The sequence below is a fragment of the Hemiscyllium ocellatum genome, chromosome 23, assembly GCF_020745735.1.
Source record: "Hemiscyllium ocellatum isolate sHemOce1 chromosome 23, sHemOce1.pat.X.cur, whole genome shotgun sequence".
Taxonomy (NCBI): Eukaryota; Metazoa; Chordata; class Chondrichthyes; order Orectolobiformes; family Hemiscylliidae; genus Hemiscyllium; species Hemiscyllium ocellatum.
In genome coordinates, this window is record NC_083423.1 from 5,090,171 (window position 1) to 5,112,221 (window position 22,051).

A 22,051-nucleotide genomic window follows, 5' to 3' on the forward strand; every position below is an offset into this window, starting at 1 on the left:
GAATTCCTAGAAGTATGGCATTCTAATCGGAACTCTATAAACAAACACATTGACTTAGATCCCATTTACCACCCCCTGAGAAAAAGAACAGGAAATGACATCACCACAGGAAATGATGTCACCAACCTATGGAAAACTAAACATATAAATAAAAAGCAGGCCATACCACCAGTGCTTTATCCGGAGGTTCACTGAAAATGTGACCTAGTATGGTGATGAAACGTTTGAAAATGAGCCTTCCAGCTCAGTGAGCAAACCTACATCCAGAAGCTTAGATCGTTCTTTGAAATTTTGACAGTAAAATTATGCCAGACATTCAATTCTCCCCCCTTCTCTCACTCTGATCTCTCTGTATTCAGCCTCCTATCTTATTCTAATGAAGCTCAATGGAAAGTTGAGGAATAGAAACTTTTCAATTAAGCACTTTACAGCTTTACAATTAATGTTGAGTTCAGTTATTTTAGAACAAGAGTTGTTTCTGTTTTTCAGATGGCTGTAGTTGGTGATGTTATTGCTTTACTCATTTCTAGCTCCTCGAGACTCGTTTGTTTCTCACTTTCTTCATTTACCATCTCCTTTCTGCCTTGCACTGTCAGCCCTTCCCATCATTAAATCTCTCGAGCTACCTCTTTATCACTGACCTTTGTGTTCGTTCTCCCTCCTCTGCCAAACACCTCTCCCTCTTCTCTCTCCTCAGATGCTCTGCCCCAGAGGGCAGTGGAGGCCCAGTCTCTGGATTCATTTAAGAAAGAGTTGGATAGAGCTCTCAAAGATAGTGGAATCAAGGGTTATGGAGATAAGGCAGGGAGCGGATACTGATTAGGAATGATCAGCCATGATCATATTGAATGGCGGTGCAGGCTCGAGGGGCTGAATGGCCTACTCCTGCACCTATTGTCTATTGCCTAAGTGACTAAATTATAACACAATGAATTTGACATCCGAACAAAGGCAACAGAAGCCGGGAATGTTTTTACCGGAAAAGAAGTTTGTTGAGGAGTTCAAGATTCTTGTAGCCAGGGGTGGCTTGGACTTTAATGATCACAAGGCATCATGAATTCAAGCTTAGAAGAGGGAGATGCGGAGGCGAACTGCATTATACAGAGAGCTTGGTGTATCAGGAACATCAGGTTAATGTCTGGGGTCATGGGTTCCATCCCCCAAGGCAGCTGGTTGGATATAAATTTAATAAACTATGGAATTGAAAGCTGTCAATCATTGTTAAAATCCTATCTCAGGTCCAATCTGCCAACTTTACCCCATCTGGCCGACATGTAACTCCAGGCCCAGAGCAATGTGGATGACTCTTAACTACCCTCTGTGCAATTAGGGATGGGCAATAACTACTGACCCATCCAGTGATGCCCACATCCCATGGACAAATAATTTAAAAAGTGGATAATTTTGCCTGCAAGATTGTGGATCAGAGATTGTTAGTAAGTACAGAGAGCGGGATAGTATTTGGCAGGGGGTTAAAAGGCTGCACAGTATCCACAGTACATTTTAGGCATAGAACCTGGCCTGCAACGATCTCCTTGTTTCTGTACGTCCCTAAGGGGCAAACTCCAAAGGTAACAGTCTGTTTGTTCACTTTTCCAGGTTGGTAGATATCAGCCCAACTCGTCTGCACAGTTTAGCACAGCACTTTAGACACAGGAGTGCCAGCCTGGAATCCCAGGGCAAGCCGGTTGTGTCAGAGAACGAAACAGGGAGTCCGGATTTCTATACCCCAAGGACTCGGAGCAGTAACGGCTCTGACCCTTTAGACGACTGCTCCTCCTGCACCAGCCACTCTAGCTCAGAACACTACTACCCAGCTCACATGCATGCCAACTACTCCACTCTTGCTGAGGACTCACCCTCCAAGGCCAGGGAGCGGCAGAGGCACCGATCCGCCGGGAATCTCGGATCCTCCAATTCAGGGAGCATGCCCAACCTAGCTGGTAAGAACGGCACCGGCAATGGCAGTGGGTTTTACCTGCACAGCCAGAGCCAGCCTTCCTCCCAGTATCGGATTAAGGAGTATCCTCTGTACATTGAGGGGAGTCCGACACCGGTGGTGGTGCGCAGCTTGGAAAACGACCAAGAAGGACACTACAGTGTGAAAGCACAATTTAAAACGTCAAACTCCTACACAGCGGGTGGGATCTATAAGGATTCTTGGCACGGCGATGATATTGATTCAGTAAAACTGACTCCGTCACGCTCACAAGTTGTTAGGACTCCATCGCTTGTTAAAGATAACCCTGAGAGAAACACAAACAGAACTGCATTGTCTGATGAACTACGCTCGTGGTATGAAAGGTCTTCAGCCACGCTGAAGGAACACAACAGACTCTCTCATACAAGCTCTGACTCATCAGACAGGAGCTCCCCGTACAGCACAACCCAGAGCACCTTCATGGCTCACAGCAGGATAACCCGAATGCCTCAACCTTCCAAAGCAACATCAGCTGTTTCAGGTAAAACTTGCAATCCATTCGCTGTTTAAACAGATGCACAGAATTATTATAGCACAGAAGGAGGGCACCTGGCCCATCGTTCCGTCTCTGCAACAGGCATTATGCCCTGGTGCCTTTGCCTTATACCCTTGTCCATTGTTTCTGTTCAGATAATTATCCAATGCCTCCACTACATTTTCAGGCAGTGTGTCCCTCCCCTAACCACTCAGCATGCGAAAGCATTTTTCTCAGATCACATTCGCAACATTTGTTAAATCTATTGCTCTCAAACCCTCTTTCTGAGTGAGAACAGTCTCTCCCTACCTACTCTCTCTAGATTTCTCATGGTATTGAAAACCTCTATCAGATCTCCTCTGGGCCGCCTTCTCCCCAGGGAAAACCCATCCCGATCTCTCTAATCCATTCTCATAATGGGAGTTTCTCATATCTGGAACCAACTTTGTAAATCTGTCCTTCACTCTTTCCATTGAATTTGCAGAAAAGAAACAGGCCATTTGGCCCATCTGCTCCATGCTAGTGTTTCTCTTCCACAAGAGCTTCCTCCAACCCTCTCCATTTCACCCTTTCACCATATCCTTTTATTTGATTCTCCCTCGTGTCTTGATCCAGCTGCCCCTTGAATGCATGATATCAGTTACTGTGTGTGATAGTAAGCTCCATATCAAACCACTTTCATTTTTAGCATTTGGATACGATCTTCCTGTGCATCTGTGCACAAACGACAGGATATGGAAATGAGAAGACATATCATGAAATGTTGTTATGCCATGGTTTCTTGCTTGCTTTTTAAGCAGAGGTGTTATATGTGTGAAATCTAACTGGTGATATTATCATGTGAACACAACTTGGATGGGTGTCAGGCGTAGTTTATAGCACTCTGGTGTTGGAGTCAAAGTGTTCAAGTCTCGATTCAGGGCTTCAGCACAAAAGTCATGGTGAGGGAGTGCTGTACAGTTGGTGATAACATCTTTATTTTGTGATGTCAAACAGAGCTCCCGTATGCTCTCTCAGATAGCTGGAAACACCACCATCTGCAGGTTCCCCTCCAAGCCACTCACCATCCTGACTTGGAAATATATCCATTATCATTCCTTCAGCATCAAAATCCTGAAACTCTCTCCCTAACAGCACTGCGAGTCATTCTGCAGCACATGGACTGCTCACTCCCACTTTCTCAAGGGGCAACTAGGGATTGGGGCTAACTATTGGCTGATAGCCACTGAGCTGAAAATGTGTTGCTGGTTAAAGCACAGCAGGTCAGGCAGCATCCAAGGAACAGGAGATTCGACGTTTCGGGCCAGAGCCAATGATGCTCACTTTCTACGAATGAATAATTTTAAGGGTCCTCGGTATTGTTTCGAAGATGAGAAGGGGAGTTCTCCCTTGTCTCACGGACAATCAGCATCATACAATATAGGTTATCTGGTCTTCATCACATTGCTCACGATGAGAGCTGACTGGGCCTCCTGTATTATAGCTGTAACTAAACTTTAAAAATTCCTTCATTGATTTTGGGACATTCTCAGGCTATGAAAGATGCTCTGTAAATGTAAGTCTCATATGTACTCAACGTGTTAATACCCCAGCAGAATAATGATAAAAATGTTAGATATGAATGAGTGAAGAGTTAGTATGAAAATAACATGAATGTAGAGTCCCCCTCATCCTTCCAGACCATGGGGCTGCTCTGTCATTGGAAAGAGATGACTGGTGGGAGTTTAACCTGAGGGTTAGCCCACCTCAGTTTAGGGGAGACGGGGAGGAGGAGAGTATGAAGGGAATTGAATCCATGCTGTTGCATTGCAAACCAAATATTTTTCAAAGTAACTTCCAGTTGTCTGTGTCCAAAGTGGCCAGTTGCTGCAGTGATTATTTTTTGGCTGTTTATTGTGTATGATGGGCAGTAGTGGCTGGATAATCACCACAAACACATGAAGCACGACTGAGCATGACCTGCAAGGTGCAATGTGAGACACTGAAATGTGGAACCAGGTGGATTTGATGGTTCAGGCGAAGACATTCCTCAGTCCTGCCTCACTCGAGTGAGCTGCTCTTTTTGAGATCACCCTGTCCAGAGAGTGAGGTTTTCATTTTGCTGAACATTTAATGTGGTAAATGATCCAGGGCAAAACAGCCCGTTTGATTGGCATCACAATTAAAACACCCACTCCCTCCACCACTGATGCTCAGTAGCAGCAGTGTGTACCATCTACATGATTCACTGCAGAATTTCACCAAAGACTCTCAGCTGGCACCTTCTCAAACTCACGACCATCTTGAAGGACAAGAGCAACCGATACATGGAAATGCCACCCCCTGTGAGCTCCCCTCCAAGGACTCACCATCCTGACTTGGAAAGTTAGCGCATTCCTTCAGTGTTGCTGGGTCAAAATCCTGGAATTCCCTCCCTGAGGGCACTGTGAGTCAAACCACAGCATATTGAGTACATCGGTTCAAGAAGGCAGCTCACCCCCACCTTCTCAAGGGCTAACTCGGCTGGGCCCAGCCAGTGACACCCGCATCCCACAAATGAGTTAGAAAAAACCCCACCTCTACGAGTTATCAGTCAGTGTCATTGACCCTCACTCTCCTAAAACCAGAAGTTAGTGAAGAATTTTGAGGATCAGCATTTGAAGTTTTACACATTTTTCGGGGTTAAAATTGGCCCCTTAAATGGCCATGAAAGAAGCCCCAGTCTCACCAGTAAACCAGGAACAGTAACCGTACACCCACAACAATTCCATCTGGAAACCACACCAGAAAACAAATCAAAAACCCAGCATGCTGCCGGGGAAGCCACTAACATATTACGAGGAATTTACTTCTTGGAGCACCCATGAGTTTGAGCGGTATGACTCCAGAATCATGGAGCTAGCAGTACAAACTCTGCTCATTCCTTCAACAAAACAGAAACTCTTTAATTGCGAGATAAAGCCCTGAGAGTTGGTTTCAAGTACATGAGTTGTTGATGTCACATAGGAGCCTGCATTCTGGATTTAAATAAACAGGAAGCAGTTTGCTCCTGTTATACTCCACCCTGCAAATAAGAAAGCACAGGCAATTGCTCTGTAATGCCAGTCCGATTGTTACATTGGAATTTTGTCTTCATCTTGATTTCTAAATCCCAACCTGTTCCAGTTGCTCTGCCTCTATCCCAATGTCTGGAGCTTTCCTTTTGCATTTCCTCAAATGGTTAGGTTTGTCTGCACCCACAATCCCAGCACAGGGTTCCCTCTAATTTGGTCCCATCGCTACTGTCCTCAAGGGATCATTACACACACAGTAATTTTGTTGCTTGGTGTAAGAGCAAAAGACCATTTGCATTCTTGTAGTGCCTTTCACAACCCCAGGCCATCCCAAAACTCTTTACAGCCGAGGAAATATTGGAAAGCATGGTCATTGTTGTAATCCGGGGAAACAACCCCAATTTGCAAACAGGAAGCTCCCATAAACGGTAGCGTGAAAATGACCAGATCAGTGAGTTTTATTCATTCACGGAATGGGGACTTCACAGGCTGGGGCCAGCATTGACTGCCCGTCCCTAGTTGCCCTTGAGAAGGTGATGGTGAGCTGCCTTGTTGAACTGGAGAGGGAATTCCAGGATTTTGGTCCGGAGACAATGAAGGAACAGTGATATATTCCCAAGTCAGGATGGTGAGTGGTTTGGAGGGGAAACTTGTAGGGGCTGGTGCTCCCATGTCGCTGCTGCCCTCGTCCTTCCAGGAGGTAGTGGTCATGGCTTTGGAAGGAGCCTTGCTGAGTTACTGCAGTACATCTCATAGCTGGTACACACGGCTGCCACTTTTGCATATTGCTTAAAATGTCATGCAATTATACAGAAAGTAAGCATAGCGTTGAGAGGAAGTGCACACTGCAGACAAGACTGAGGGATGTTAATGTTTTGGAACAGTTCAGAGCAGATTTACTAGAGTAATCCCTGGAATGGGCAGATGGCCTTATGATGAAAATCTGGACAGGCTAGGCCTGTATCCTCTGGAGCTTAGAAGAGTCGGAAGGGATGTGGGATCCTGTGAGAACATGACCAGGTGGGTGTGAAAAGGAGGCTTCCTCTTCTGGGAGAATCTAGAACCAGGGGACAGAGTTTAAAAGTAAGGGACATGTCCATTTAAAACAGAGATGAGGGAACATTTTATTTTGGAATTCCCTTTCTCCAAAGGCAGTGGATGCAGAGCCTTTAAATATTTTGAAGGCAGAGGTAGGGAGATTCTTGGTGACCAAGGGAATGGGGGATTATTGGGGGCTGTGCAGGAATATAGAGTTAAAGTTATAAGTCAGATTAGCCATGAATCTTATTGAATGGGGGAGCAGGAGTGAAGGACTGAATGGATTCTAGATTAGAGTGGTGCTGGAAAAGCACAGCAGGTCAGGCAGTATCTGAGGAGCAAGAAAATCGATGTTTCAGGCAAAAGCCCTTCATCAGGAATTGAGGCAGGGAACCTGGAGGGTGGAAAGATAAATGTGAAGGGGGTGGGGGTGGGGAGAAGGTAGCAAAGAGTACAATAGGTTAATGGGGTTGGGGATGGAGGTGATAGGTCAGAGAGGAGGGTGGAGTGGATAGGTGGAAAGGAAGATAGACAGGTAGGACAGGTCATGAGGGCAGTGCTGAGCTGGAAGGCTGGAGCTGGGGTGAGGTGGGGGAAGGGGAAATGAGGACACTGGTGATATCCATATTGATGCCCTGGGGTTGAAGTGTTCTGAGGCAGAAGATGAGGCATTCTTCCTCCAGGCGTTGGGTGGTGAGGGAGCGGCGGTGGAGGAGGCCCAGGACCTGCATGTCCTTGGCAGAGTGAGAGGGGGAGTTGAAATGTTGGGCCACAGGGCAGTGGGGTTGATTGGTGGTCTGAATGGACTGAAATGATTGAAGGACTGAATGGCCTACACCTCTCAGTGGTGGCTTCCATACAGGATAGTTCATCTCCTGTGCTTCCACTACGTGGAGTGGCACCCTGCAACAGGGACGATGGGAACTAGCATGAACTCTTGGGAGTGGAAACGGGTCACTGCGGTCACTCTCTACCAAGGTTTCCTAACCTGCATTTTCCAAACACACCACCACACAACCATCGAGAGGACCAGGGCAGGAGATGCAAGGAAGCATCATCACCAATAGGTTCCCCACCAAGCCACCCTGACTTGGAAATATCTCACTGTTCCTCCAGCATCACTGGGTCAGAATCCTGGAACTCCCTCCCTCATGGCATTGTGGGTCAACTTGCATCAAGGATCTGAGCAATTCAGGGCAGCTCATGACCAGGGCAATTATAGATTTGTCCCGTGAACAAACAAAACAAAACGACCCCCAATTCACCCTGACGTTCTCTCACTGAGAGAGGCATTTCGAGAGCCCTGCCTGACCATCTCAATGGGAAACAACTGAGGCCAGAGGAGATCATTTGAAAGCAGATTGATTTTGCATACTGCTTCTGTCGAGGCAGAGTTTTCCCAGGAGCTGAGGGAGGTTCAGGAGGAGGGGAATAAATACATTCTTCGAGTTATTTGAAAGAGAGGAAATGGAACATGAAAAGCAACCACTCAACCAACTGACAGTTCCTCAAGTCGTTGCAATAACCCTGAAAGACTAATGGTGTCGAAGCCCAGCATGAAGCAGAAATGAAAGCCGCATTTTAAGACTGAAACTTCTCTCAATTTCATTTTTAAGAAAATATCATTTGATCCACTACACTCATTTCCTTGCCAGCCATATCCTGCAGTCTCTTGTAGACTCTATTCAAGAGATTTAATTTCCTGAGGGAAGTGACATTCAATAGGCAACACTTCCTTAGAAGATAAAAATAGTTTAGTGACATTCCTTTTGAAATCCCCAAAGATAACATAAAAAGGAGCAGAATCTCTGGTCGACAATGTAAATTGGACTGCTCAGGCCTGTTAAATTCTACACAAGACACTTTTGATTTAAATATCTGTGAATTATTTGTTGTTAATGTACTTTACCCTCACTTCTTCCAGATATTCTTGCGGTAAACTACAGTGTCGGTCATAACAACAGTAACTTATATCTGTAAAGCACTTCCATGAACAAAACCATCCAGGGCACTTCATAGGAACATTATAAATTAAAATTTGATAAAGAGCCAAATAAGGAGATCTCTGCACAGATGAGCAAAATGTTTGCATGAATTAAATTAGCTTTGTTGTCATATCTCCTGAAATGAGTACAGTGAAAAGTTTATAGTCACTGTATCATATCGCCCTCTCAGGTACAAAGATACTTAATATCAAATTCTTAGGAAAGAAAAATAGATTAGAAAAGTAAAGAAAAAATGTCTGGCATTATATGTCATAGGAATAAATTAGAGAAAAAAAATAAAAAGTTCAGAATATCAGTAAAAATTGTAGATTTTTGGGAGTGTTCACAGGGAGGATACAGAGGGATGTAGTTTGGGACTTTCATTAGATATAGACCATAAGTTTAGGATCAGATTGAGGCCATTCAGCCTATCGAGTCTGCTCTATTTCCAGAGTTTAGCACCTTAATGGTTGTAGGCACAACCTCTCCAGTGGGGGATTGGCTGGCGTTGGAACGCTGTCAAAAGGCTAGAAGTAGATGACACAGAAATCTCAGAAGGTGATAGGCCTGGGGAAGATTTCAGAGGTAGAGAGGAATTTGAAAACATGGATGAGACATTTGGAATTAAGCCATTGGTTGACTGCGGGTCAGTGTAGGTCTGTAAGCACAAGGGTGATAAGGGAGCTGGACTTCCGACCAGGTATTACAGGCACCAGAGTTTTGTGTGACCTCAGAGCACAGGAGATTATTCAGGTAGAGTCATACAGCAACAAACACAGACCCTTCAGTCCAACTCACCCGTGTTGGCCAAACTGCCCAAATTAAACTAGTCCCACTTGCCTGCATCTGGCCCATTTCCCTCTCAACTATTCATGCACCTATCCACATGGATTTGAAATATCAGAATTGTACCTGCATCCATCACTTCCTCTGCCATTTCATTCCACTCACGAACCCCACCCTCTGTGTGAAATCTTTCTCCGCTTACCTTGAAAGGATGTGCATCAGATTTGTCAACTTTAGTGGTAACTAAAAGGCACAAAGTGAGGCTTCAGCAGCAAGTGTTGGACCATGATGTCTGTATTTCTGTATCTACTATATTGAACATTTCCCAACACATGGCTCCGCAAGAAGAGAGTTGATCTAACTGATAACAAGTCACTTGCTTTAGCAAACATAAAATAAAATATGAATTCTAAGCAGTTGTTGATCAATCAAGCAATGACGCTGAAATCAAATGCTCCGTGGTTACTATGGTTACTTTATATTTCATTGTTGGCTCTAGGGTTTATTAATCCAACTATTGCATAAGGAATTCTCTCAAAATTCCACTGTAACCCCCAGGTAAACAGACAGGGAGCAAAAGGAAAGATCATAACTTGCACTCATCACACATTGTCCCTGGTAACAGCACGAGTTCCAGGCAATGACCAACAGCAACAAAAGATAATCTAACTCTGGGCAATGGCTTGTCATATGAGGAACGGTTAAGGACTCTGGGTCTGTACCCCCCGATGGATGAGTGGGGATATGATTGAAACTTAGAGAATACCGAGAGGCATGGAAAGAGTGGATGTGGAAACAATGCTTCCATTAGTAGGAGACAGTAGAATAATTGAATCCCTGCAGTGGGGAAGCAGGCCATTCAACCCATCGAGTTCAGACACCCCTATCCTATCCCTGTATTTCCCATGGCTAATACACCAAACCTACACATCCCTGTACATTACGGGCAATTTCCCATAGCCAATCCATCTAATCTACACATCCCTGAACACTATGGACAATTTCCCATGGCCAATCCATCGAACCTACACATCTACTGTGGGAGGAAACATGAGCACCTGGAGACACAGGGAGAATGTGCAAACTCCACACAGTCGCCCGAGGATGGAATTGAACCTGTGCCCCTGGTGCTGTGAGGCAGCACTGCTAACCACCATGCCACCTGCCAGCCATAGGCAGACCACTAGGACTGAGGGCACAGCCTCAGAGTGAAGGGGCGACCCTTGGGGGGTGGTGAATCTGTGGAACTCAGTGTAGTAGAGAACTGTGGAGGCCACGTCATCGAGTGCCTTGAAGACAGAGCTGGATGGGTTCTTGGGAGGTAAAAGGATTAAAAGGTTATGGAGAGAAGGCAAGAGAAACACATCAGCCATGATCGAATGACACAGCAGACTCAGTGGGCCAAACGGCCTGATTCTGCTCCTATATCATACGGTCTTGTGGAACACCACCACCAGAACGTTTTCCTCCAGGCCACTGACCATCCCGACCTGGGACTGTATCAGCTGTTCATTCACTATCATTGGGTCCAACACTTGGAGCACCCTTCCTGACAGCACAGTGGGTGTCCCTACATATTATGGACTACAGTAATTCTCAAAGATTCTCACTACCACCTTCTCCAGAACGATTAGGGATGTGCATTAAACACTAGTCGAGCTAGCGACACCTACATTCAATGAATGGGCAAAATGAAACTTCATTTCACATTCAATGATGTTATTCATCACTGAATCCTCAAATATCAATATCCTGTGAGTTACCTTTGACCAGAATTGGACTGACCGTATAAACAGTGGCTGCAAGACCAGGTCAGAAACTAGGAAGATTGCAGTGAGTAACTCCCTTCCTGACTCCCCAAAGCCTGTCCACCATCTACAAGGCACAAGTCAGGACTGTAATGGAATATTCCCCACTTGCCTGGATGGGGGCAGCTCCAGCAACACTCAAGAAGCTTGACACCATCCAGGACAAAGCAGCCGACTTGATTGCCTCCACAATCACAAACATCCCCTCCCTCCCTCTCTGACGCTCAGTAGCACCAGTGTGTACCATCTACAAGATACACTGCAGAAACTCACCAAAGATCCTCAGGCAGCACCTTCCAAAACTCTGACCACTTCCATCGAAAAGGACAAGGGCAGCGGATACATGGGAACACCATCCCCTGCAAGTTCCCCTCCGAGCCACTCACCATCCTGACTTGGAAATATATCACTGTTCCTTCAGTGTCACTGGGTCAAAATCCTGGACCTGGTCAAAATTCCCTCCCTCAGGGCATTGTGGGTCTACCTACTACAGCGGATCAAGATGTCAGCTCACTCCCACCTTCTCAAGGGGCAACTAGGGATGAGCAATAAACACTGGCCGAGCCAGTTACCTCATTAAAGAAATTCTTTCAATTCCTAAGCTTCAACCTACTTTAATTTATCCACCACTGACCATAACATCCATGCCCTTATTACCCCCGACTTCGACCATTCTGTTCCTGTCCTTGGTGACCTTTCACATTCTGTAAAGCTGTATTCACCCAAAACTCTATTGATCATCACTGAACTTGCACCAAGCCCATTCACCTATCACTGCTCTGCTGACTGACCTACAGTGGCTCCTTGCCTAACATTCCCTCGGTTTTCAAATCTTTACCCTTGTTTTCAAATCCTTGCCTTGCATCCCCACCCTCTCTTTCTCCACTTTGTCCAGACGCACATCTCTGGCCCTTTCTACTTCCTTGATTTTAATCACTCCAGCAGTGGTAGCCATGCTTTCAGCACCTGGGTCCTCGGTCCTGGAAATCTCTCCGTAAACCATTCTTTCTCCTTACCCTCCCATCCCTGCTTTCCTCCATTGAGATGCCCCTTGAAGCCTATCTCTATCTCTCCAAACTGCATTTATATCTCCTGATGTGAGTTGCTGTCAAAAATGTTTATTTTGGAAACATTACTGTAATTAGATTAGATTACTTACAGTAGTGGAAACAGGCCCTTCAGCCCAACAGGTCCACACTGACCTGTAACCCACCCAGACCCATTCCCCTACATCTAACACTACAGGCATTTTAGCATGGCCAATTCACCTAACCTGCACACTTTTGGATTGTGGGAGGAAACCGGAGCACCCGGAGGAAACCCATGCAAACACGGGGAGAGTGTGCAAACTCCACACAGACAGTTGCCTGAGGCAGGAATTGAATCCGGGTCTCTGGTGCTGTGCTAACCACTGAGCCACCGTGCCGCCCACCTGCCTTAAGCACCTGGGGATATCGTTTTGAAAGGTCACTGTATAAATGCTAGTTGTTGATGACGTATTCGATCTTTTATTTAATAAAAGCCTCTGCATCAGAGCTTCATAAACTGAACACTGTGGCAACTAGTCATCATAACTTTAAAAAAGGAACCCTTGTACTGCTCCAAAAATAAACAATCAACAATATAGTTAATATTGCCGAGAAATAGTTTGTTAAAGGTATCTGAATTTTGGGCCAGTGTTATATTAGCTCTGCAATCCAACCACCCCACTCTTGCTAAATTCTAAACGTGTGCAACGTTAGCTGTGATTCTGTGATTGGACAACATTTGCTAAGTATTTTAGTGAACTAATGATTGCATTAACAATCAGTTCAGGACTGTAATTCACGCTCACAGTGTGGCTCTTTGTGCATCCAGAAAACAGGTATTTACAGAGGAGAAAATGAGGAGTACAGATGCCAGAGATCAGAGAGTGTGTTGCTGGGAAAGCACAGCAGGTCAGACAGCATCTGAGGAGCTGGAGAATCGACGTTTCAGGCATAAGCTTCCCCTGCTCCTTGGATGCTGCCTGACCTGACAAATTTACAGTGCGCTGTTTGCAGACAGTAAGAACACATACAGTAAACACACTGTACCTGTTTCAACTGAACAAGATAAGCGTCAGTCATTCTTTGGTTCAGTGCTTAAGGTTTTGGCCTGAGGTATCAAAGTTAACTTACTCAGTTTAAATTGAAATATAATTTGGCAGTTAACAGTTAGTCATCATCAAACCGGCGCATTCCCCAGTGGCTGTACCACTTGGAATCCACTTACTAACCAGTCATCACTCTGTTTCCATTACATTGGTATTTCTTGCACATGATGATATTGTCCTTATGGTGCAGGATAAAAGAGTTTGATGCAATACATCTTTTCACAGCAAGATCTGACCTACGAAACGACTGGAGTATATGTTTGGGCACTTGACATTAATTTCCTAATGTCACAGATTCCTGATGGGGATCTTTACCTGATGATGATGCAGATGTGAAATGTCACTGCCCATAAAGTTTTGATATTTGTTGTAGTCAAAATTGAGCAGCACTGTAACCTGAAATCTGGATTGGTTTTAAGACCAGGGCCAGGTTGGAATGCTAGCCCTTACTTGCAAAATGCAGATTTGTTGTAATTATATTGTGTGACTTAGAAGTAACTTTTAAATCGAGCATACCTTCTGAATTACCATAGACACTTGACTAACGGTCAGCCTAGTGTCAAAAATCAATCCCAACTTTTGACCGAGCTTTCCGACCACTTGGAGAATGTTATGGATTATGGAGAAGCACAGTACTGGAGGCAGCTTCCCAGCTCCCACAACCTCAGGGCTCCCTTGTCTGTGCTGCCTTGGGGAGGACACGCTCAATAGACACAGGCTCCACCCCAGCATTCAGTGAGGGACAGTGACCTCAGCTCCCTCTAAAATGTCACTCGCGTAAAAACTGACCCCTAAATGACAAGAGAAATTAGCTTTAGAAACTCAACCTTTACTCAAATATATATAGTCTATTAACTGATACAATTCAAACAGTTATCTGCTCGCACAGATAATTGCTCGAGTCACATCTTGCCAAAACGTTTAATCTCACACTCGTCAGGACAATTTTCAAGAAAACGAACATTTAGTCTGTTTGAGGGGAGACTGCTGCTCGGTTAGCAACACCTCTACCAATCAGGATCCGCTTGTCAACCAATCCAATGTGACGTACAGTTTGGGTAATAACTGCAAACCAGAAACTTCATGGTGTGAGATGTGAACGGATTGTGAGGAGACAGTGGGGTGTCAATAATATCACTAAGCCAGTATCCAAACCTCAGGCGAAAGTTGTCTGGAAGTCAGTTTGAATCCAACAATAGATGGATCAATTCAACAAAAAGTTGGTCTAGTGTAACCATTGTCATTCCAAATTCATTCAGTTCACTCACACGGAGGATCTGCCTTCCCTGTTCTGATCTACCTGTAACTCCAGACCCACAGCAATGGGTCGGAAATGACCAATCAGTTCAAATACACACTTCAGCCAGTGATGCCCACAACCGACACAATAATTAAATAAAATTCCTTTGCAATGGAAGAACACATGATGGATGTTGAAATGTCCACTTGTCCAGCATTGGAGCAGGATAGCATGAGCTGTGTGTTTATTGTCATCATCTGCACCAGTCTGTCTCCCATAGCAACACCCTGCACCTCATCAGGAGGCAGCTCTTGTTGAGTTCTGAAGCAACCTCTCAAGTCCTGCTCTCTGGCATTTTTCCCTGCAGTAATGTGGAGCAAGTTGGTTAAACGCATTGGCTGTATTAAAGCAAGTATTTGAATAATGTCTCACAGGTAACATTGCACAGCCCATGTCATAGATCCACTGGTTTCTCCCTGTTAGAGTGCAGATGAAACTGCATAGTGAGCACCTCTGTAATAGTAAATGGCAGGACCTTTGGGAGCATTGATGTACAGAGGGATCTCAGGGTACCAGTCCAAAGCTCCCTGAAAATGGCATCACAAGTGGATAAGGTGATACAGAAGACATACAGCATGCTTGTCTTTATCAGTGGGAGCATGAAAGAATAAAAGATAACAAGAGTCATCCAGACTGGAAACGTTAGCTTGCTCCCTCTCCATGGAGGCTGCCTGACCCGCTGTGATCTCCAGCATTTGGTGTTTTCAGTAAAAGATAACAAGTCATGTCGCAGCTGTATAAAACTTCAGTGAGGCCATATTTGGAGAATTATGTACAATTCTGGTCTCCACATGATAGGAAGGAGGTGGAGGCTTTGAAGAGGGTGCAGAAGAGGTTAACCAGGGTGTTCCTGGATCGGAGTGGATTAGCCAGAAGGAGAGGTTGGCAAACTTGGATTGCTTTTGCTGGAGCAGAAGTTTATAAAATAATGAGGGGCATGGATAGGGTGGGCAGTCAGAGTCTTTTTCCCAAGGTGGAAATATCAAATTCTAGGGGGCATAGGTTAAAGGTGAGAGGGGAAAGTTTAAAGGGGATGTGCAAGCCTGATTTTTTACTTAGAGGGTGATAGGTGCCTGGAATGTGCTGCCAGGGGAGATGTAGAAGCAGGTACAATAGAAATGTTGAGAGGCATTTAATCAAATGCATAGGCAGACAGGGAATAGGGGGATACTGAGAACGGTGTGACACTGTACAGCCATGAGTTGAGATTTAGACAGGCAGGAAGCTGGAAGAACACTGCAAGGCAGACAGCATCAGGAGGTGGAGAAGTCGACGTTTTGGATGTAACCCTTCTTCAGGACTGGGCCTGGGTTCAGATTTCATAGTGATAACCAGTGGAATTTAAATTCAATTAATAATTTGGGATTTGAAAACTAGCTGCGGTGATGGTGACCGTGAAACATTTATTGCAACTTTATTCACGGCCTTCAGGGAGGGAAATCTGCCCCCCTCATCCAGTCTAGTTTCGTATATGTAACTCCAGGTCCTCAACAACCTGGTTGACCCCTAATAGCCCTCTGGAATGGCCGAGGAATGTTCAAGGCAATAGACTCTGGCCTTGCCTGCAATGCCAGGGCAACTGAGTCAGCATCACCCATGTTTCCCCCCAGTGAATTGTAAAAAAGTACCTGTAATACATTTAAAATAAATTGTCTGAAAAGAAATAATTGCCAGGGTAATGGAGAAAAGGGGAGTGGGATATGCTGAGCTGCACTATGGACAGAATGGCCTCCTTTTATATTTGAAGGAAGGCCATACGTTCCAGAGCCCTGATGAGGTTAAAATACAAAATAAAACCTCAAGCTATCAGAGAGGCTGTGAGCGTCTTTATAGAGTTTGTCACACAATTAATCCCGAAAATATCCAGCCAGTGAGATTAAACTGAATGCCTTTACTGTTGGTGTGCCTGCACACAGCACTGTTAGCACGAGGGTTGGAGACATTATATTTAGCAACATTTTCTTCTCTGTTAAATACTTTTGGGGAAAATACCTTTGAGAGCAGAAAAGCAGGAAACCAATCTTTTTCATTAACATTAATCCACAGATACCCCCTTGTGTTTGTCACAAGGAGACATACTCTGCTTGCAATAATAGATCTTGCTATTCTACAGTTTGTCAAAGTTGACCAGCTAAAATCTTAGGCAGAAAAGGCAGTTAAAGTGGTGAATGTATTCCCATTAATAATTTTTGATAAATGTAACCTTTTAATTCTCTGGTTGGCTGTAATGCTGGAAGTGGAGGAAGTCAACTGACCCCTCGAACCAGATCCACTAGCCATTGGGATCATTGCTGATATGGAATAAACAGCTCAGCGATAAATCACATTAATAATTATAGTGAAAATTTCAGATCATCGAGAAAAAAACTCCTGTTTCACCAATGACCTGCTGTCCTTGCCCTGGTCAGGCCTACACGTGACTCCAGACCCAGAGCAATGTGATTGTCCCTTAACTGCGCTCTGAAATGGCCTAGCAAAGCTGCTCAGATGGACTAAACTGTGAGAGAGAAAAAGCATTGTAGCTCTGGCTACATCCCAGGGACGGCAGCAGCTCGAGAAGGCAGCTCATCACCACCTTCACAAGGGCAGCAAGGGACAGGCTGGGCCCAGCCAGCAATGTCCACATCCTGGGAATGAATTTAAAAATCTGAGACCTAACTCCAAGAATCTAAGTTCATGCTTATTCTTTGACATTCCCAAATCTGATTCACCAGCGTTTTTCGGGGATGGAAACTGCCATCCTTTCTTGGTCAGGCCTATATGTGACTCCAGACCCACAGGAACGTGGTTAACTCCCACCTGACTCCTGGGATGGGCATTAAAAGCTGGCGTAAGCAGCGATGCCCTCATCCTATGATTAAATAGTAATAAACACTTGGATAACAGAGAGCTCTTAATCTCAGATTTAAAATTGAGACTTTGCATGGGCTTTTTAAAACAGCTTTGATAAACCTCCCTCCCCAATCTAAATTGTGCTGTTGTACAGTTGTAAAAGCATAAGAAATAGCTGCAGGAGTGGGAGTTTATTTATTCCATATTCAGGCAAAACCTGCTGTTATCTGAGTAAAATTACAAAATACTGTAGGTGTGTATCTGTCTGCTGTGTAACAATGAGCAGCATATCATGAAGAATAATAAATATCTGCTGGAGAATTGCTGTCTATGGAGGTGAAGGAAGATGACTTCTCTCATTTTCCCACAGCGAGTAGTTAGGGTCTGGAATGCACTGCCTGGAAATGTGGAGGTGGGGCAGGTTTGATTCAGGAGGGGCATTGGATGGTTACTTAAATAAAAACATGAGATTGGGGGGAAAGTAAAAACTTGCTGGTGCAGTCAGAATGTCCTAATTCTGTGCCATAACATTTCTGTGATTACACATTGCTGGGAGAGACACAGTGAATTGAGTTGCTGTCCCATGTTACTATCTGAGATTTGTGTAGGAAGTAATGCCCAGTTGGCGACTGGTGGGTTTGGATTCATTTTGATACGCACTAGCATAATGTGTGGGAGTTCCAAATGACTACAAGGTACAGCTGTAGGATGTGCTGCTCACCTCGACCATTCCGTTGTTGCGATACCAAGTACCTCCTTACGGAACTGGAGGTTACCCTAGAGCTCTCTTGCATTCATACGAGGGTTACACATCAGCACACTACTAGTTACAGAAGTTGCTAGGTAACAATAGACTGTCACTACTACAGAGCGAACCCTTCAAAAGGTCTGCCCCTGTCTATGAGGCATCTTGTGATACACTCGTCTCACTCGAAACAATTGCATTGTAGTTGGAAAAATATTTCAACATAAACTGTCTCCTTTGATGAGGCTAATACTGAATCTAATACCATAATCCTAAAAATATTGCATTAGTCAGAATTTATCTCCTGTTTTCAGCGAGGTTACTCTTCACATTGATGTGTTTGTCTGACCTTTATTGTTTTCTTTCTTTTCAAGTGGCTTCACCCCGGAATCAGAGGAGCACAGCACAGTCCACCGACTCAGTCGTCTCTTCTCCTTCCAGCAGTCCGCACCACATTGTATCCTGGCAGAGTGGGTGAGTCATGTAGTCTGAGAAGTTTTGAAGAGCAATTTGATCATACAATAGAAAAATCTGTCTTCAATAATTATCACATCAAAGACGCTGAAGCTGAACAGACTCTGCTTTCACAGATTGACAGTAGAGTTGACAGGTGAGATGACAGTGTTAATAACAGCTATCCCCAAAATTCATCAGCGATGATGGCTGCTGTCCAGGGTAACACTGCGCAGTGCTTAACATTTATATTGCTCAGTTGAATGTAAGGTAAGGCTCCCAGCCGTTTTGTAGAAGTTGGAGCTGTTACGTTAGTTTAGCATGTGAGATAATCACAGCAGAAAATATCGGAAGTGCACAGTGTACCTAGCAGTGTCTGAACGAAAACGGCCTTTGGTATTGAGATGCTGAACTTGATGCAGTCAAAATACAAGTCAACCCTCTCCCTCCCACAGGGCCTTTAAAAAGTTGAAACCAATTCAAAGGGAATACATGTTCTGGAACTTTCCTTCATGAGTACTAAAGCCATGATGTGGAGGAGCCAGAGTTGGTTTGGGGTGGACAATTTCAGAAGTCACACAAACACCAGGTTATAGTCCAACAGGTTTACTTGAGATCACAAGCTTTCGGAGTGTTACTCCTTTGTAACTTCACCTGACCAGGGAGCAGGGCTCCAAAAGCTTGTGATCTCAAATGAACCTGTTGGACTATAACCTGGTGTTTGTGTGAGTTCTGACCATGAATATTAAAGGCAGTTAATTTCCAGAGATTACAGAGACCAGGAGATACAGATCCTTAGGTCTCAGTGTCTTTTGACACTTCAAAAAGCAAAATAGGAAGATGTATGAGTCTGGCCTTGCTTCCTCTTTCATATACTGACAGCTGGAGTTGTACATTTCCAGTATTTTCTGGTTTCACATTATCTCTATGTTAATCTCATCTTCAGAATTTAAACACTATGGTTCCTCTCATTTCTTCTGGTCTCCTGCTGTTCCTAAAAGCTTCTTAATAAGTAGCACTTTCAAAAACTCTTTCCTGTGTCTGAAAGGAATAGGATAACATGTTTAAAGAGAGCACTCAATATATTGGTGCATGTGAATTTTATTTCAACCACAGTTTTAACTTGACCTATATTTAAAGCTACAGAATTCGAACTTTTAACTTTCTTAAAGTTCCAGTGAAGAAAAACTGCAACTTGTAAATGAAATATTTGAAACTGAGTGTTCCAACTCATATCACAGACCTTCAGCAAGATTGAATGAACCCTGTTGATTTTTCACAAGTTGGAAAATTGTTCATTGAATGATCCCACAGTCGCTTGTTATTATGGAGGGACCATCTTTGTTATATCCCCCAGTCTGCTCTGTGTGTTATAAGCACCATCCGTGGCTACATAATTGCACAGGCAAAGATTCTGTCTCTGCTAAAATAAAACAAAGACCTACAGTCGGTGGAAATCTGAAACAAAATCAGAAATTGCTAGTGAAATTGATCGGGTTTGGCAGCATCTGTGGTGAGAATTAAAGTTTTGAGTCCAGTTCTGAAGAAGGGTCACTGGACCTGAAGTGTTAACTCTGTCTCCATCTCAACTCAGGCTGCCAGGTCTGATGAATTTCCCCAACAATTTCTGTTTCTGGCTCTGTCTCTGTAAGGAGTGAGTACAGAGCACACAAGAGGTACCTGGAACAATGTCCTCACTTTTCTTGTGGCTGTGTATTTTGGATTATTTTATCCTTCTCCAATAACATGAGACACACCACTGACTGTTGTGCACACAAACCTGAGATAGGTGTAAAATGGAGTGCCAAGTCAACATGATCCACTTTATATTCTCACACCCTCATTGGAACTACACACCAAATCCTGGTCTCACCTTCTGATACCAGGATATCAAGGTATTGGTGCATCAGTGAAGGCAGTGTTCTCTTTCAGTTGTGGAGCCTTCATTTAAATGACACCCACTTAATTATCTACTCCCTCTGTAGATACAAAATTTACTGTTTCGATGCAGGAATTCCCATAAAACTGTGGTTTACAAATAGTGATCTGATAGTACAGAACATGCAGTTTGCTGGAAAAAAAGAGACACATATAATTTTGTTTTGGGTTTTGCAAGTACCAGCTTCTTATGTGGAGCCTTGCTTGTTGCAACTGGCCAAAGGCGTGTGCTGTTTCATACAGTCTGCTCTATTCATTCACCATAGTGACCCCAAACAGCCAACGTTTGCAAAACCCAAAATACATCTGACATTAGATCTAATTCTATCACTGGGCAGCATTTACTAAATAATCCCAAATGTGCTGCAAATTACACTGACAACCAATTTTGGATAATTAGGCAGAAACACATACTTGCAAGTACCAACAGCTACATACAATAATACACAGGACCCCCTCCCTTCTACCCAGAAAGAACATGTGCAAATACTATACCTGCTTCAACTCAACAGAGCAGCTGACAGACACTTCCTGGTTCAAATGCTGAGGGAAATGCCTTGACAAATCCGATTCAACTTGCCTGGTTTAAAATTTAAACAAAGCTAGGCAGTTAACTGTCAACAACATCTAACTGGTGCTTTCTCTACAAATCTGCCACCACTTGCCAATTAGTCATCTCACTGCAAGCCAATCAGCACTCTCCTCTCATACAATACAAATGTTTGTTTCCCTTTGTTACTATTACTGGTGAATACATGGTGGAAAATTTCAATAAAACGTGTCTTTTCTCAGCAAAATTGTTGTCCTTAGTGAACAGACCATAAGGGACCTCACAAGGAGGGTTCAGACTAATGAGGGGTCTCTGTGGAGGAGAAGCTTCTCCTGGTGAATGGGTGGGTGGGTGGGGGTGCATACAGAACACCACTCTCATGTCATTGACAAACTGAAGGAGACATGAGGAAATCCTTCAGGATCTTCAGTGCCTGAGAGTGTGTGGAAGACAGATACAATCAGAGCTTCCCAAACGGAGCCGGATAAGTATCTTAGAAGAGGGGAAAAGGTGCAGGGTTTCAGAGAAAGGGCAAGAGGGTGTGACTAGCTGAGAGCCAACACGACAAAATAATTGCCCCTCCCCCACTCGCCCCACTTTTCTGGTGTAGGAATGAAAAGCTGCAAATTTTGGTTTTAACAAAATCTGATCCAGTTTTGGTAAAATTAACCTTTGAAAGGAAATGAAGTGTTTTAATAATTATTGTTAAAGCCCAGAGTTAAGGGTGTGCACAGGAAGAATTATTGTACGTTATAACTGGTGTCGAGTCATTGTTTTGTTGTCTATGTCACTGTTCAATGTCTCTAGAATGTGTAGGAAGTTGAAATCTGAACAGAATTACTGTAATATAAAGTAGTTTCAATGTTATCTTCTAATTCTTCACTGTTCTAACAATAAAAATGGAATCACTAAGTTTCTTGCTAGTTTCCTAACTATCAATTCTAACTAACATTTTCCTTGCTTTCTGCTTTTTACTAATATTCAGTCTTATCTG

The 22,051-nt window shown here is 44.1% G+C and overlaps 1 protein-coding gene across 6 annotated transcripts in view; it reads left to right on the forward strand.

The window, feature by feature from the left end:
- Nucleotides 1-22,051, forward strand: part of frmd4a (FERM domain containing 4A) — a 397,798-nt gene that overhangs the window by 371,388 nt on the left and 4,359 nt on the right. For all 6 annotated transcript variants that reach the window (XM_060842610.1, XM_060842608.1, XM_060842609.1 and 3 more), the window contains 2 exons: nt 1,600-2,462; nt 18,491-18,590. In XM_060842610.1, coding sequence (XP_060698593.1) covers nt 1,600-2,462; nt 18,491-18,590 — 963 coding nt within the window. The remainder of the gene's footprint in view (nt 1-1,599; nt 2,463-18,490; nt 18,591-22,051) is intronic.